Source organism: Maniola hyperantus, chromosome 3 (assembly GCF_902806685.2).
Source record: "Maniola hyperantus chromosome 3, iAphHyp1.2, whole genome shotgun sequence".
Classification (NCBI taxonomy): domain Eukaryota; kingdom Metazoa; phylum Arthropoda; class Insecta; order Lepidoptera; family Nymphalidae; genus Maniola; species Maniola hyperantus.
Window position 1 is genome coordinate 1603426 of NC_048538.1, and position 16687 is coordinate 1620112.

Sequence of the window (16687 nt, forward strand, 5' to 3'; positions counted from 1 at the left end):
CAGTTTTGGACAAATTAGCATAATAAGTTTGCAAGAATCGTAGACGATAAATTCGAGAGGCGAATCGCGTACGCATTACAAAACGGTGACTAAGCCCCGGTATATTCTTTCTCCACAACCTGCGTATCGTTAATGACTAACGCGAAACTGGACTTGACGTGAAATATTCGGCCTGCGTCCCTGTGGCCCACGATACTTCGATAGGTATGCAACAAAATTATTGACAAAAGCAAATTTAAATCCAGCATGAATTTTAATAATTATTAGTGCATTACGCCTCAACTATAACCACTAAACCAGTTTGAATGGAAGTGACTCAAAGATAGACTACATATATTTTAAAAAGACAGACATAGGGTAATTATGGTTGGTAAAAAGATTCGTATGGGATTTTCAAAAGACAAAATACACACGCGGAAGAAGTAGTGAGCAAAAAGGAAAGTTGTAGTTTAAGATGAAGACCGTTAAAAATCCGCTTACTGTGAATGCACAAAATTTCAATTTCCTACCATATGACGACAAGCTTACAAAATTAGAGATCTCTAGTTAAACTTAGATAGATCTAACCACTACGACCTATAAAAAGTCATACACGGAACTTCTGTTTTTATTTTTGTATGAGTCGTCAATAAACACTTTAATATTATGCTTATATCTTTTGTCTGCAATAATGATCCCATTAATAATTATGGTAACGTCTCTAAATCAGTAGTTGAAACACAAACAACCGAGTCATTTCAACAAAATGTGTAGTGTAGGTACACGTTGAGAATCACATTGTCCGTGAAATTGCACCAAATTGCCTTGACAATGACAATGGCCATCTAACAAAATTAAGATTTCCAACAAACAACATTACTTAATCAGGAAATATCTGTGCCGTTGTATTAAATGGAATTGGTTGAATGCGACACGGTTCAGAAATCTTTCTCACAGATTCAGAAAACCTTACCGCGCTAAATTATACATGTTTGAAACGTGACATGCATTTAAATTTGAACGCTGTTTCATTTATTGTTAAGACGATTATATGCTGTCAAATGTACAGTTGTTTACTTCTTGTGACCACAATGTAACTTGAGTCGTCGGTTTCGATTCTTATGGTATTATTTTGCTTGTCTAGATTTAATATGTTGCTATGTGTTGCTGCGAAGGACACCGGATGTCCAGTGCGATGGAATTATTCGGTTCGCGATAGAGGCTTAAAATGGTCGAGCATCCGGTCAATTGAGCATCGAAATTACTAATTAAGGAGCCAAGGGTCGGGATAATAAATTGTTGGGAACCGTTCGATGATTAATTAAACTTTTTTGGAAGGTACCTTTTGAAACTGGCATAAAAATAATAAACGTTGGCTAGGTAATATTACGAAAATAAAACACGATTAGGTATATTATAAAGTTAAATGGATTCATCATTGAACTAAGACATCAATGAATTAATAAAAGTGGATCAATGATTAGGATAAGTGATTAAATAAAACCTATAAAATTCTTATCTACTGTACTTTTGAAATTTAAATTAAAATAACAAACAAAACTTCAATACAAAATTATCTTAATAATGTAGAGAACAAAAAAACTACATACATATAAAACTACTTACACTAGCTCCCAAATTATCTAAGTATGTCAAGTAGCTTATGAACAGTTAACAGACATAGCTAATTGATACCTCCTTGTGAGAAACGATCTTATTAGCGTCGATCGTGAAGTTAATCGTGAGTGATCAATTACATAAATTACTAATGATATGTTACCATCACTATTAGATGTACTATTTAAGACAGGAGTAACAAAGGAATTTAAAGTTTTAGAAGTCATAAAAGAAGGCTTTGGTAATAACCAAACCGAGTTTATTATTAAATGATTTATACAAAGAATCGTTCAAGATGGATACAAAATGATACGCTGTCAGTAATTTATTGTAGCGTAATTATGGATTTTTGATGGATCGAATAAAGGTATTATCCCTTCTTACGTTTTATCTCGTGTGATCACAGTGATTTTAAAAACTTCCAAACTGTTTTATTTGCGTCGGAATTTCATTCTGTATTTAATTTAGGTATGCACTAAAAAAGGATACAAAAGACAATCATTTAACGATTAGGTCCTTATAGTTTTTTTTATATGTTTAATTAAAACTTATTACTTACTTACTTAATGTTAAATAATGTGTGTCATGCCTACATAGGTATTTAAAATGGTGCCAAGAGTAGTATAATGTAGTTATAACTCTTGTTTGGGTATAATAATTGGATAAAATAATCCGTGACTAAAATTTAAGTTTCGAAATATTTTTAAATGACGTAGGGGTATTAACTACACGAAAGCTTAATTTTTTCTTCTGCTACTATTACATATTTTGGGATATTGATGATGCTATAAAAGGCTAGATACCTACCTACTTATAATTTTTTATGACATTTTAATAAAAACAAACGTTTCTTTGTCGGCAACGCAAACAATTTGTAAATATTAGCATAATAGTCAGTTATTGGAAATGGGATTAACGACTAGATCAAGAGGTTTTAAAGGAAGCAAACAAAAATAGGACTCCATAAAATATCAAAGGTTGGACACTCGGTAGTAAGGGTACGAACGGTAGACATGTACCAATAAACATGAGTTCGACACAAAACAGACGCTAAGAAAAGGGGACGCGCTTTGTTTGGGTGTTTTATAAATAAATTCTCAAGCACTGCCCTTTGAACCACTTCAAATATAATTTTTTGAGCAACATTATCAATGTCTGGTACATTTAAAAGCTGTGATAGTCCAGTTGTTAGGACATCCGTCTCCTAATCGGAGTTAGGGGTTCGATCCTGAGCACGCACCTCTTCGGAGTTATGTGCGGATGGAAACGGGGATCGTGAGGGATAGTTTTGATGATGTTATTGAGAATAATTTAAATTATTTTAGCGTTTGTACTATCGTGAGCAATTTCCATTACAAACCATGAGTACCTATGTATAATTTATTTTAATGTTTTTGATAATTTAGTTTTAGTTTAGGATTAAATTTATTTTTATTTCAGGTTGCTTTATTAATGTTTTGTTTTTATATTTATAAAAGAAACAAAGTATTAAATATAGTGAAAAAAAGACTAATTAGGTTTAGGTACCTACGTAGGCATTCGGTAAATAAAAATACATAATAATAAAACCCAATGGAAAAATAACAATATGCACTTCCCACAATTGTGATTTTTTTGTGATAAAACCTATTCATCTTCTTCACTATTGCATATAATAATAATCTTAATAGCATTGATGTTTTTCATACGAAAATAATTTTTTTATGTGTTTCAATTATGTAGGTAAATAATAGAGTTAGACATTTTTGATGACACAAAGACCTTCAAAATCATTAGCAAAACTATTTCCATTACGCCTAGGTACTGTATACATACACATAATGTGCACACAATACTTAAAAGTAAGTAGAGAGCAAAAAACCGACAGCTGCTCTTGAAATCAGCTGATCGATATTAAAAATCATGCCAGCCCATTCTATAAACTCCACTCAGGTACCTACGCTTTTTTTGGGCTTTTTAGGGTTCCGTATCTCCAGAAAATAAAGGAACCCTTAAAGGATCATTTCGTTGTCTGTCCGTCAAGACCAGTCGAAAGAATCAAACCCTATATGCAGTGGCGTGCAGATCATAGAGGCATAAAAGCACTGCTTACCTAGTTGAAATGGCTGTGCTCATTTTTCATAATGACCTGTCATTAAATAGGTAGTTAGCTAACTAATGCTTACCCTAGGTTGAAACCCTGTGCACGCCACTGCCTATATGATACTTTCTGTTGACCTAGAATCATGAAATTTGACAGGTGGAAATGTCGTTTAGCACAAGAAGGTAACAGGAAAAATCAGAAAACTGTTAATTTGTGGATAGGTATATCACAAAAAAAACTAAAAAGTGTTATTTACTGTACGAGGTACGGAACCCTTCGTGTGCGAGGCCGATTCGCACTTGACCGTTTTTTTTTTTCATCAAATCGTCAGCTGTGTGGTGCGTGCGCATGCTTTAAATCTTCAAAAGTTTCCGATTGGCACCAAACATCTGCCACCCGGCAGGTGCCTGTTGGAATTCACGAATTTTGAAAGATACGACCTTTCAAGTTATTTTTGAATTGCCACATTTGCCACATCTGCTGTTAGTTTGAACAAGAACGGTTTAAAACAATTTTTTAAATTACATTTCTTCGGTTGCTAAGTCAAGTGCATTCCACGATCATATTTGGACATTTCAAATTATCCCGATATGAAACTTAACTAAGCAAGTAGGTACATATTATTTTAATAGCATTTTTGATATAGGAATGCATGGCTTATCATTGGCGATCAAAAACCAGCAGGTTTTTTTTAACTACATTTTGTATTGTAATATAGCATTCCCTTGGGTTCTCGGTTACGAAGGTACATTCCAAGTGCTTAATTGGACATCTCAAAATACGTATTCTGTCTGTCTGTCTTCATAACATAGCTTTTATAGTTATAGGATAGTTTGCACTCCGGAGACCGCGAGGCTGTTTTCAAATGTATCGTCTAGCAAGTATTTTTTTAATAAAGGAATGTCTGAATAATCAATGACTACATTTTTTTAAAATTTTGAACAACTTTCCGTTATGAATTTTGTAAAGTTGCATTCCTTAAATTCAAAATGTTATTTGGACATTTCAAATTATCTTGAGAAACATATTATTAACAACACTTTTTAGTAATGAAATGCGTTAACTACCTGATCAATAGCGATCCGAAACATATTATTTATCTTTTTGTTTTGAAACATTTTAACATGCTTTGACTTTCTTTTCTTCTTCTTTAATTAATGGGCTCATTTTTTTAAAAAAAGCTAAGTAATTTACATCCATACATACTAAAACATCCTAGACTATAATTTACATGGATGGAATCCAATAAAAATATATCTTTAAAAGTTTTTTTTGGTTTTTAAGTTGTTATATTCAAAATATATGTACTTGGTACATTATGATTTATGAATTTTCGTTTTTTTTAATTACAAGTGCTGAAAATTATGTTTCTCCGTGTAGGTAAACTTTTTGTTTCATCTCTTTTTTATTTGTTACTACATGATGGCCACGATGGACACGATGGCCATGTCCTTCCCCGGGGTGCAAGCTATCTCTGTATCAAATTTCCTCAAAATCGGTTGAACGGATGGGCCGTAAAAGTCTAGCAGACAGACAGACACAATTTCGCATTTATAATATCCATACTGATAATGGTAATGTTGAATAACTTCTTAAATTCTTGTTGTATTTGATAATCTGCAATCTGCATCCTTTAATATTCATCACCCGGAAACGTCATATCATTCAGAATCCTTTTTTTCGCATCCGCACCCATACGGGTGTTATATTTCTATATCTTCCATTGATATTGTGCAGTATCGTGGAGCGTGCAATATCCGTCGAGATATCAAATAACATACCTATTTATATTGTAGGTACGCGCAAAACTCGATATTGCTACAAATAAGTAGTCATTGTTAGTTGTTAGAGCAACCGCCGAGTTTCTTACTGGTTCTTCTCGGTAGGAAAGGCATTCCGAATCAGTGGTAGATGCATCCGACGATTCAAAAGTACTTGTTAACTTAGTGTAAACTTTCACTACAAGTACAAAAGTAGTGAAAGTTTACTTGAATAAAAAGTTTTTTTTTTAGTTGTTACATTCATGTATAATACGGTATACCTACCATTACTGAAAATTTGAATGTATAAATTATCTATGAAATTCTAACGTTACTTATCTTAAAAAACATAAAACAAATTGAATCGAATCGTGGACTTCGATCAGCAAATTATTAGAAATGTAAGATAATAGCTATCTGCATGTCAAATTTCAGCCCGATCCGTCCAGTAGTTTGAGCTGTGCGTTGATAGATCAGTCAGTCAGTCAGTCACCTTTTCGTTTTATTTATAGCGAAAGATGAGTGCAAAGTTCTTTAAACGCATGAGCAATTTGCTACATTGCAAATTAATAGGTACTTATACAGAACAGTTACCAATTTATCGGAATGTGCAAAACCTAGAACTGCATTAGATATTTTTTGCTTGCGCGTACGTAGGTAATAATATTACGAACATACTATTTCCAAGAAAAACCCGACTTCAATAGCAATGTAGGTACACGCATTGAAGTCATTTTTTGCGTGTGTGTATTTGAATCAATCTGTTTTTATTTTTTCCCGAACATTTTGGACTAATCTGATTGAAAATAGATATATAATATATAAATAGATATATAGTAATAGAAACATAGATAATTGCATTATTATAAGGGAGCATTTCCTATCGGTAAAAAAATCAACAAGGTACCTAGGTACTTTTTATCAAGGCTGGAATAAACTTCTTCTTTTTATCCATTATAGGCAAACGCTTGACCGCAATATTAAAAATAATATACTTCATATTGTTATAACAATAGTACCACAATAAAAAACTGCAATAGATGTTAGTTAAATCTAGATTAAGTAAGTAATACTTATTATAATTATTATTATTATATACTATATATAGCTCAATTACCACTCACTCACTCACTCACTGACTCATTGACATAATTGTTCTCCTAGAAAGAGATAGAAAATGATATAATAATGTATGGGAGATATGTTCAGAAGTGGGATTCGAGTAGGGAAAAATTATGACATTTCAGAAAAACAAGATGGCGGCCGACCTGACTTTTGTAACTTTTTTGTTTTCCAACCGATTTTGTTTAAACTTGCAGCTCTTGTAGATGTTAGTAAACGATTTTTAGAAAATGTAAAAAAAAATGGAAAAACAAGATGGCGGCCGAGATTTTCAAAAAATTCCCTCCTGTAAAATTTTGTATGAAACTTTTTTTTTTCACTAATACTTTCGTATAGAAGACAAAGATTCCTTTAGGGCAACATATGGAGGGAGCTGATGATTGAGGATTTCGGAGGCGGGTGAAGGGCACGCTCAAGGTATTGAAGATAGGTGGGAGGTGCTTGACCAAATGTCATTCGAAACCTCATCCAATTGCCAAAAATTTGAATTTTTTTTTAAAATTCCGAAAAAAAGATGGCCGCCATACAAATTTCATCGGCGTCCATCGCGGAGGGTATGAAAGATGGAAGAGTGGTTTCTTGGCAAGAGATGATCAGGATCCGAAGGTCTATTCGATGACTTGAAAAAAAATTCAAAATGGCGGAATTTATTTTTTCATACAAAATTTTTTATTATTCAAAATGGCGATTATAGACCTCGAGAGCTGCTTTAGCAGCTCGAGCAGCGAGCAAAATACTAGTTATACTATATATAGCTCAATTACCACTGACTGACTGACTCATTGACATAATTGTTCTCCTAGAAAGAGATAGAAAATGATATAATAATGTATGGGAGATATGTTCAGAAGTGGGATTCGAGTAGGGAAAAATTATGACATTTCAGAAAAACAAGATGGCGGCCGACCTGACTTTTGTAACTTTTTTGTTTTCCAACCGATTTTGTTTAAACTTGCAGTTATTTTAGATGTTAGCAAACGATTTTTAGAAAAAGTGTAAAAAATTGGAAAAACAAGATGGCGGCCGAGATATTCCCAAAATTTTCTCCTGTAAAATTTTGTATGAAACTTTTTTTTTTCACTTACGGTTTCATATAGAAGACAAAGATTCCTTTTGGGCAACATATGGAGAGAGCTGATGATTGAGGGTTTCGGAGACGGGTGAAGGGCACGCTCAAGGTATTGAAGATAGGTGGGAGGTGCTCGACCAAATGTCATTCGAAACCTCATCCAATTGCCAAAAACTTGATTTTTTTTTTAAAATTCCGAAAAAAAGATGGCCGCCATACAAATTTCATCGGCGTCCATCTCGGAGGGTATGAAAGATGGAAGAATGGTTTCTGGGCAAGAGATGATCAGGATCCGAAGGTCTACTCGATGAATGGAAAAAAAATTCAAAATGGCGGAATTTATTTTTGTATGACTTTTTTTTAAATTGTTCAAAATGGCCATTATAGACCTCGAGAGCTGCTTTAGCAGCTCGAGCAGCGAGCAAAATACTAGTTATTATACTATATATAGCTCAATTACCACTCACTCACTGATTGACATAATTGTTCTCCTAGAAAGAGATAGAAAATGATATAATAATGTATGGGAGATATGTTCAGAAGTGGGATTCGACTAGGGAAAAATTATGACATTTCAGAAAAACAAGATGGCGGCCGACCTGACTTTTGTAACTTTTTTGTTTTCCAACCGATTTTGTTACAACTTGCAACAATTGAAGATATTAGTAAACGATTTTTAGAAAATGTGAAAAAAATTGGAAAAACAAGATGGCGGCCGAGATTTTCAAAAAATTTCCTCCTGTAAAATTTTGTATGAAACTTTTTTTTTTCACTTGTGGTTTCATATAGAAGACAAAGATTCCTTTAGGGCAACATATGGAGGGAGCTGATGATTGAGGATTTCGGAGACGGGTGAAGGGCACGCTCGAGGTATTGAAGATAGGTGGGAGGTGCTCGACCAAATGTCATTCGAAACCTCATCCAATTGCCAAAAATTTGAAAAAAAAATCAAAATTCCGAAAAAAAGATGGCCGCCATACAAATTTCATCGGCGTCCATCTCGGAGGGTATGAAAGATGGAAGAGTGGTTTCTTGGCAAGAGATGATCAGGATCCGAAGGTCTACTCGATGGATGGAAAAAAAATTCAAAATGGCGGAATTTTTTTTTTTCCGCTGACTCACTCATTGACATAATTGTTCTCCTAGAAAGAGACAGAAAATGATATAATAATGTATGGGAGATATGTTCAAGAGTGGGATTCGAGTAGGGAAAAATTATGACATTTCAGAAAAACAAGATGGCGGCCGACCTGACTTTTGTAACTTTTTTGTTTTCCAACCGATTTTGTTTAAACTTGCAGTTATTTTAAATATTAGCAAACGATTTTTAGAAAAAGTGTAAAAAATTGGAAAAACAAGATGGCGGCCGAGATTTTCCAAAAATTTCCTCCTGTAAAATTTTGTATGAAACTTTTTTTTTTCACTAATACTTTCATAAAGAAGACAAAGATTTCTTTAGGGCAACATATGGAGGGAGCTGATGATTGAGGATTTCGGAGACGGGTGAAGGGCACGCTCGAGGTATTGAAGATAGGTGGGAGGTGCTCGACCAAATGTCATTCGAAACCTCGTCCAATTGCCAAAAATTTGAATTTTTTTTTTAAATTCCGAAAAAAAGATGGCCGCCATACAAATTTCATCCGCGTCCATCTCAAAGGGTATGAAAGATGGAAGAGTGGTTTCTTACCAAGAGATGATCAGGGTCCGAAGGTCTACTCGATGGATTGAAAAAAAATTCAAAATGGCGGAATTTTTTTTTTCATACAAATTTTTTTATTATTCAATATGACGATTATAGACCTCGAGAGCTGCTTTAGCAGCTCGAGCAGCGAGCAAAATACTAGTTATACTATATATAGCTCAATTACCACTCACTCACTGACTGACTCATTGACATAATTGTTCTCCTAGAAAGAGACAGAAAATGATATTATAATGTATGGGAGATATGTTCAGAAGTGGGATTCGAGTAGGGAAAAATTATGACATTTCAGAAAAACAAGATGGCGGCCGACCTGACTTTTGTAACTTTTTTGTTTTCCAACCGATTTTGTTACAACTTGCAACAATTGAAGATATTAGCAAACGATTTTTAGAAAAAGTGTAAAAAATTGAAAAAACAAGATGGCGGCCGAGATTATCAAAAAATTTCCTCCTGTAAAATTTTGTATGAAACTTTTTTTTTTCACTTATGGTTTCATATAGAAGACAATGATTCCTTTAGGGCAACATATGGAGGGAGCTGATGATTGAGGATTTCGGAGACGGGTGAAGGGCACGCTCAAGGTATTGAAGATAGGTGGGAGGTGCTCGACCAAATGTCATTCGAAACCTCATCCAATTGCCAAAAATTTGAATTTTTTTTTTAAATTCCGAAAAAAAGATGGCCGCCATACAAATTTCATCCGCGTCCATCTCGGAGGGTATGAAAGATGGAAGAGTGGTTTCTTGGCAAGAGATGATCAGGATCCGAAGGTCTACTCGATGGATTGAAAAAAAATTCAAAATGGCGGAATTTATTTTTTCATACAAAAAATTTTATTATTCAAAATGGCCATTATAGACCTCGAGAGCTGCTTTAGCAGCTCGAGCAGCGAGCAAAATACTAGTCTAAATATATAAAATTCCAAGTCCTGACTGACTGTCTGACATATATATCAACGCACAGCCTAAACCGCTGGTCCTAGAGACATAAAATTTATAGGGAGTGTACTTTGTAAAGAGTAGGTATCCACTAAGAAAGGATTTTTTGAAATTCCACCCCTAAGTGGGTTAAATGGGGGATGGAAGTTTGTATGAAAGGCCGTCATTTTTGAAGTTACGAGTACATCGATGAAAATTGGTATTTAAGCTTTCGGTTAAAAATAAAAAAGTACGTACCTACTTCACGATTTTTGGAAATTCTACTACCAAGGGGGTTAAATAGGGGATGAAAGTCCGTCATTTTTCAAGTTATTTGTATGAAAATTGGTATTCGGGTTTTCGGAAACAAATGAAGAAATATGTATTTCAGGATTTTTGGAAATTCAACCCCCACCTCGATTTTATAAATTCCACCCGAGCGAAGCCGGGGTGGGTCAGCTAGTAATATTATAAATGCGAAAGTGCGTCTGTCTGTCTAGCTGTTAACACGGCCCATCCGCTTCAGAAGGTAAAAACGTAACCTATTTTGATGAAAGGTACAAGAGATAGCTTTCATCCCGGAGACAGACATAGGCTACTAATTATCCCGGAAAATCAAAGAGTTCCCACGGGATGTTTAAAGAACCTAAATGCACGCCATGAATAATTGCATCATTGCGTGAGATCATATACCTACCTATACCTATCTAGTACTCACATAAATAGTTCACTTACTGAAATTGTTAAGCAAAAGGAAGGAACAATTTGTGGTCTGAAATCTCTATTATGTACCGGTTTTGAATGGGCTCCCCGTATGGGGCTTCGTGACATTCGCCGACTCCCAAACAGCTGACGGGGCAAAAAACCACCCCATGTTTATCTGCCAGCAGTTATTATGGGGAACTTGTAAATATCATTGCACCCATATAGCTTATATTGAAATGGTTGGTTATGTCAACATAACATTGGACTATGCCATTAAGTTAGGTAAGTATACCTAATAATATTATGGGCTATGGACTCATTTATATTGAAATGTTGAATTGAAAAGTATCTGAAATTATGCCTTATGGATTTGTTTTTTATATTTTTTTAAATAGATTTTTGTTTAAATGGTCTTTTTAAAGATGGCACAGAAAATTTTCTATCCCATGTTTTCTTCTATTACTCTTTCGTTTGTAGCTATCATCTATTAGCTAACATATTCTATTCCATTTTACAATCCAACTAGAGTACTTTTTTTCAACACTCATGTGTGTACGGTTCGCTTCCCACCAGTAGCTTGCACATGGCATCGAGGAATTTGACACGCAGATGTTCGTTCCGCTACAGACACAATAAAATACCTAATAAAAACTGGGCAAGTGGGAGTCGGACTCGCACACGAAGGGTCCCGTACCATTGTACAAGAAATAACACTTTTTTATTTTCATGGTAGGCATTTTGAAATTTTTATCATCATTGCTGTTAGCGACAATAGAAATACACACTCTGTGAAAATTTCAACTTTTACGGTTCATACAGACAGTTGGACGGATAACGGATGCTTAGTAATATGGTCCCGTCTCAGCTGTGCTAGTGACGTCTAGACCCCAAGGGGGGAGAGTAAGCATAAGGGACAAGGAAGAGATAAAATAATTTGTAGGGAGTCAAGAAGGCGCCCCGGGAAAATGCCAAGAGCAAATACCGAACGGGCGCCCTCTCGCGATTCGGCCCATATAACCGAGAGGTTGGTGGGGTCATGGGAGGTGGAGGGTTGTCCCAAGTCCCATTAGCGTTCTTCGGGTACGGAACGCTAAAAATGGCCGCCCAGCACTTTCGTGGATAACAAAAGACCTTGACATTACATGTATTAGTTTCGGCATCCTTTTAGAATTTCAGTTACCACAGTAAAAAGCCTAGTTAATTTTATTTGCAGTCATATTCTCCTCGTTGTGAATTAATTTCCCTTTTGTTTGTTTTAGTAACGAAATAATTTCAGTCATCGATAGAGAACCATATATAGGACCGAAGTTAAACTTACCTTCGATCTTAAAAATGATAACAAATTCAGCGCGGAAATGCATCTTAGCATTATTCAACACAGGCAAGATTTGTACAATACTTACTAACTTACTAAGTACTGTGACAACTGACATTTTCAAAAAATAATAATTATATATACATATAATAACTATAACTAATAAGTAGTTAAAAGAAAAATAGTTCACTTAGGTAGGTAGGTACCTAATATGAAACTCGCTCTGGGATAGTCATCGATGTAGAATCTTCATCGAAGAGAGAGGAAGATAATAAACTGAAAGTGTTTTCAATTCTTCCATGTCTTAGCGATGATAACAGTTTAGTCAGTAGAGTGACCAAAAAGGCAAAGCGAAAGCCTTCAAAATTATCAGACCTAATTTTTCAAGACTAACCAGATTCAGAAAAGCTCAATGCTTCATTTGCAGAAAGTTTGGATGTGTGAAACATTTTTAATAGATACCATAGCATTGCTACCATTTTAACGGATTAAGAAGTAGAAACAAAACGAGAAAGCTGTGAGACATCCATTAGCAAGAACGCGTGAGTTATGTTTCATATGGCAAGATCGTTTGAGCCATTTTGAAATGTCATTCCGTTGTACTACGAAATATTCCTATTAAAAACTAAGTGCCTTTTTATGAGCATATTTTAAAAACATCGGTTATTAACTACTTATATTGTTAAAGACTACTTAGGTATATTGTTGTTGTTGTTGAGGAGATCCGTAGGAGAAGTAGAGTAACCGACATAGCTCAACGGATTGCGAAGCTCAAGTGGCAATAGGCAGGGCACATAATATGTAGTTCGTAAAACCGATAGACGTTGGAGTCCCCAGGTGCTGGAATGGCGACCTCGCACCGGAAATCGCAGTGTTGGAAGACCCCCCACTAGGTGGACGGACGACATCAGACGAGTCGCAGAGAGCCGCTGGAATCAGACCGTGGCGTGTGGAAGTCCCTAGAAGAGACCTATGTCCAGCTGTGGATGTCTATCTGTTGATAATGATGATGATGATGATATTGTTAAAATAGGTAACTTTTAGCTTTCTCGTTAGCAGCATTAACCGCTCGGTTATTATTACCCATTATTTGCAATTAAATGTATGGTAATCCGCATTCCTGGAGAGGCATCGCGACAGACTTAACACTTTAATTAATGACGTTTAACCGATTTTCCGAATTCCAATATACCAGCTACTTTTTCTGGTTTCCAACTTTAAGCCAACCACCACTTTCCAATTTGATTACTACATTTGGGTTCAACTATCTTGAGAGCTAGTCAATCTTCCTTTTCCTATTCTCCGCTTTTTCATTTTTCCGATACTTGACATACTCAAACTTCTGATATCCAACCAGTGCTCTTAGATTTTAGAATCTGATTAAATGTTTATCAAAGACACCACTTGAAGAAAGTGCAGTTTCTTGCTGGGTATATGTAGCTTCTTACCCCTTTGGCAAGGAAAAAATCTGTTAAATCTTCGAAATTATCAAGAAATTTCACAACCAACCGCTCGGGGGGAAATCTCCCTTTGGTACGATCACGGTAATATTATCCTTACGGTCGAGCCTGCACAACCGCTCCCGTACAATTTCATATTTCTAAATTAGCAATCGATTATTTTTTACACCACAACACTGGTGCAAGTGTTTCTATCCAATTCTATGTTCCTTTAACTTTTTATTATACATTCGATTTGGCATATAATTATGTAGTTACATTATCCCTTAAACTTGTCACATAACGACCACGATCGTTCTTCCACATGTTATGACTTATAACAAAGAAGAATTTAAAAATACCATCGTGCACTCTAAAACCGAAAAAGACATTTGAGTCATATTGATGGCGTTCTTTTACTTTTACGATTACAAATGAAATTTTATTGCACGTTTCTTAATTTTACTGTCAGTGGGAACATGGCACACTTTGACATCTCGTAAGTCGTAACGCATAAAGTCGGGACAATCAACGTGTTTTATTGGGCATTGCGAAATATTTTAAAGGTCGTAAATAATGTTAAGTTAATTTCGAATCAGGGAAATGACATTAAAGAGTGTGGTTTTGAATACTTAGTAAAGTCACTCAAAAAACTTTGAAATAAAGTACCTAGTGAATGGAGGAATAAGTTAATTATTTATCACACAATTACAAAACAGGAACGAAAATCAAATCATCCCTCAAGGAGAAGATCGTGAGAAAAGTGCATTTCTGAATAGTTTAGAAGTTTCATGTACCTAGATTTAAATATAATAGTTATAAGTAATTAAGCTAATGAGAATGTGAAATGGAAGATATTCGATGAATTTGCACACCAACATTGCAAGGATTTTATTAAAACATTTCCGTTGGACAAATTAGTCTTTCAAATAACTTAGCACAACTTTAGGCAATAAATTAATTAACCGTATCTGGCTGCCTTATTGGGCTGGAATGTTGGCACGTTTCAGAGTGGCTTAAATAACATTTCCATTTAGAGCTTAGCTAAAAAACTTAAATAGATACATTAAAGACTGAAAACATAGACGCTAATTGGGTAATAGAATTCGTAGGGTTATCTCAAAATAACAAACAAAATACAGATGCTGCAAATGCATTCAATCCGCTAAATAAATTCTGCTCAAATGTCATTCAAGGCTGCAGCCTTTAACTAAACCGCGTTAGATGTATTTAAATTACACAAACAACAGATTGCGCAAATGAAACAGTCGCAACACCTACTCAATTTATGAGATTTCAAAAAGGAAACTTCGATTACCGACCAATACGGGGCCTAAATAAGTTTGAAACACTTCAGCATTTAGAAAGGCATCTCAATGGTGAAAGTCATGTGCTATCTGGCTTTGCAAAAACTCGCATCTCTGTGCGGCCTTGTCAAGGTGAGTGCAAGGGGGACATAACGGTGCGCTTGCGCACCGGCACACCGCACCACCAGACTAAACAATGTTACAGCACCAGCCAGACACGCGTCCAATGATCACACGAACCGATACACAGCTCGGACTTCGCAAACAAAAGCGTCAATACACTTTATACAACTCGTTAGTGCCGTTAAGTGCTTTCTACGTGGGAACCGAGACACGTATCGTTCATTTCCTTTCTGAAGCCTACAGCTTAATAGCTGGGCTAATATGGCGGTAGCCTTTTGGCATTTTGGACACGTATTTCAGCGACTCTTATGGGAAACCAGTTACATCTAACTGTGCCATCTTATAGGGATAAGGGACTACTTTCAAATATTTGTAAACACTGCCATTCTGTGTAAATTATGGTACAAACAATGGTCCAGCTACGTCGAGATGTTCGTTGTGCCAATTTCATAAGATCACCTGTCTCTTACGTAATTGGAACGAATGAAATTGATATTCCTATTGTTGTTATGGTGTAACATAATTAAGTAGATAATAAATCTCGGAGATTCTTCAACACTCCAGTTGCAGGCAACAATTTAGATGAATACCAGCCCAATCAAAACATCTGGTTAACTGTCGATGTCTAACTTATTGGACACTTACTTAAAATACATCAGGTGACTGTCCAGTTAACAAATGCGCTGTCGTTACACACGAATGATTTCTGGAACTCGAATACGCGGTAGGAAAACTAAAATGCTTATATGTTATTCGTCTAATCCAGAACCTTAGGGTTTACGGGGAAGATGTTTTTAGCATGCACAACGCGATGCACCCTCCCCAATAATCTAAAAAGCTCAAGGGTCCTTCCCCAAGTAAAAGGGAGACTTACGATTTGACTGATCTCGGTGATAGGGATCGGCGAAATTGTTTTGTCGGAGCCTTGCGGGAGAGACGAGGCACTGGGGGTCGGAGACACCCCGGGGGAGCCCGGCTGGACATTGACCACGCTTTCCTTCGACGTGCGATTAGGAGACAACCTAGCCGGGAAGCTGAGGGTCTTCGTCCACTGCGACAGGCTTCGAACCATTTTGACTGTCCATAAGCACTACACGTTCACTGAACTCGATACACGCGACACGTGCGCTCTTCACAGCGGCTGGCGAACGAATGCGATGCCATCAAAACTTACAGCCTGTGCAAGTTGCGACGTGTACGGAGCGAGCTTGTGTGTTGAGAACATGCGTGTGTGCGTGTTGCACGGACTGGTATTGGGAGCTTGCTGCGGGTCCGATGCTTTTGTTTATCGACGGGGCGGTCACCTTACCGCTTCTAAATTGACCGCTTTAAAGTTTTGCACAAAATAAGTCCTTCAGTGAACGGTATTGCAACATTTTGTATCGAATTATTATAATACTTTAAGTGTCATTCAATGCTCTATTATGAATTAAAAAATTTAATCTGTGGCATTTCGTCTTTATTACACGACTTCACAAAAAAGGAGTGTACCTACTATTATCAGGGTTTATGTATTGTTTGTTTGTGAGTTTCTTTGTTCCACCAT

The 16687-nt window shown here is 35.9% G+C and overlaps 1 protein-coding gene across 2 annotated transcripts in view; it reads right to left on the reverse strand.

Annotated features, from left to right (window-relative positions):
• Traf4 (TNF receptor associated factor 4) overlaps window positions 1–16687 on the reverse strand; it is a 99769-nt gene that overhangs the window by 28157 nt on the left and 54925 nt on the right. The window contains exon 1 of one of the 2 annotated variants that reach the window (XM_034984263.2): window positions 16016–16279. The exons of the other annotated variant lie outside the window; for it this stretch is intronic. Coding sequence (XP_034840154.1) covers window positions 16016–16213 — 198 coding nt within the window. The 5' untranslated portion in view covers window positions 16214–16279. Of the gene's footprint in view, window positions 1–16015; window positions 16280–16687 lie in introns of those variants that run through there. 2 annotated transcript variants of the gene reach the window in all.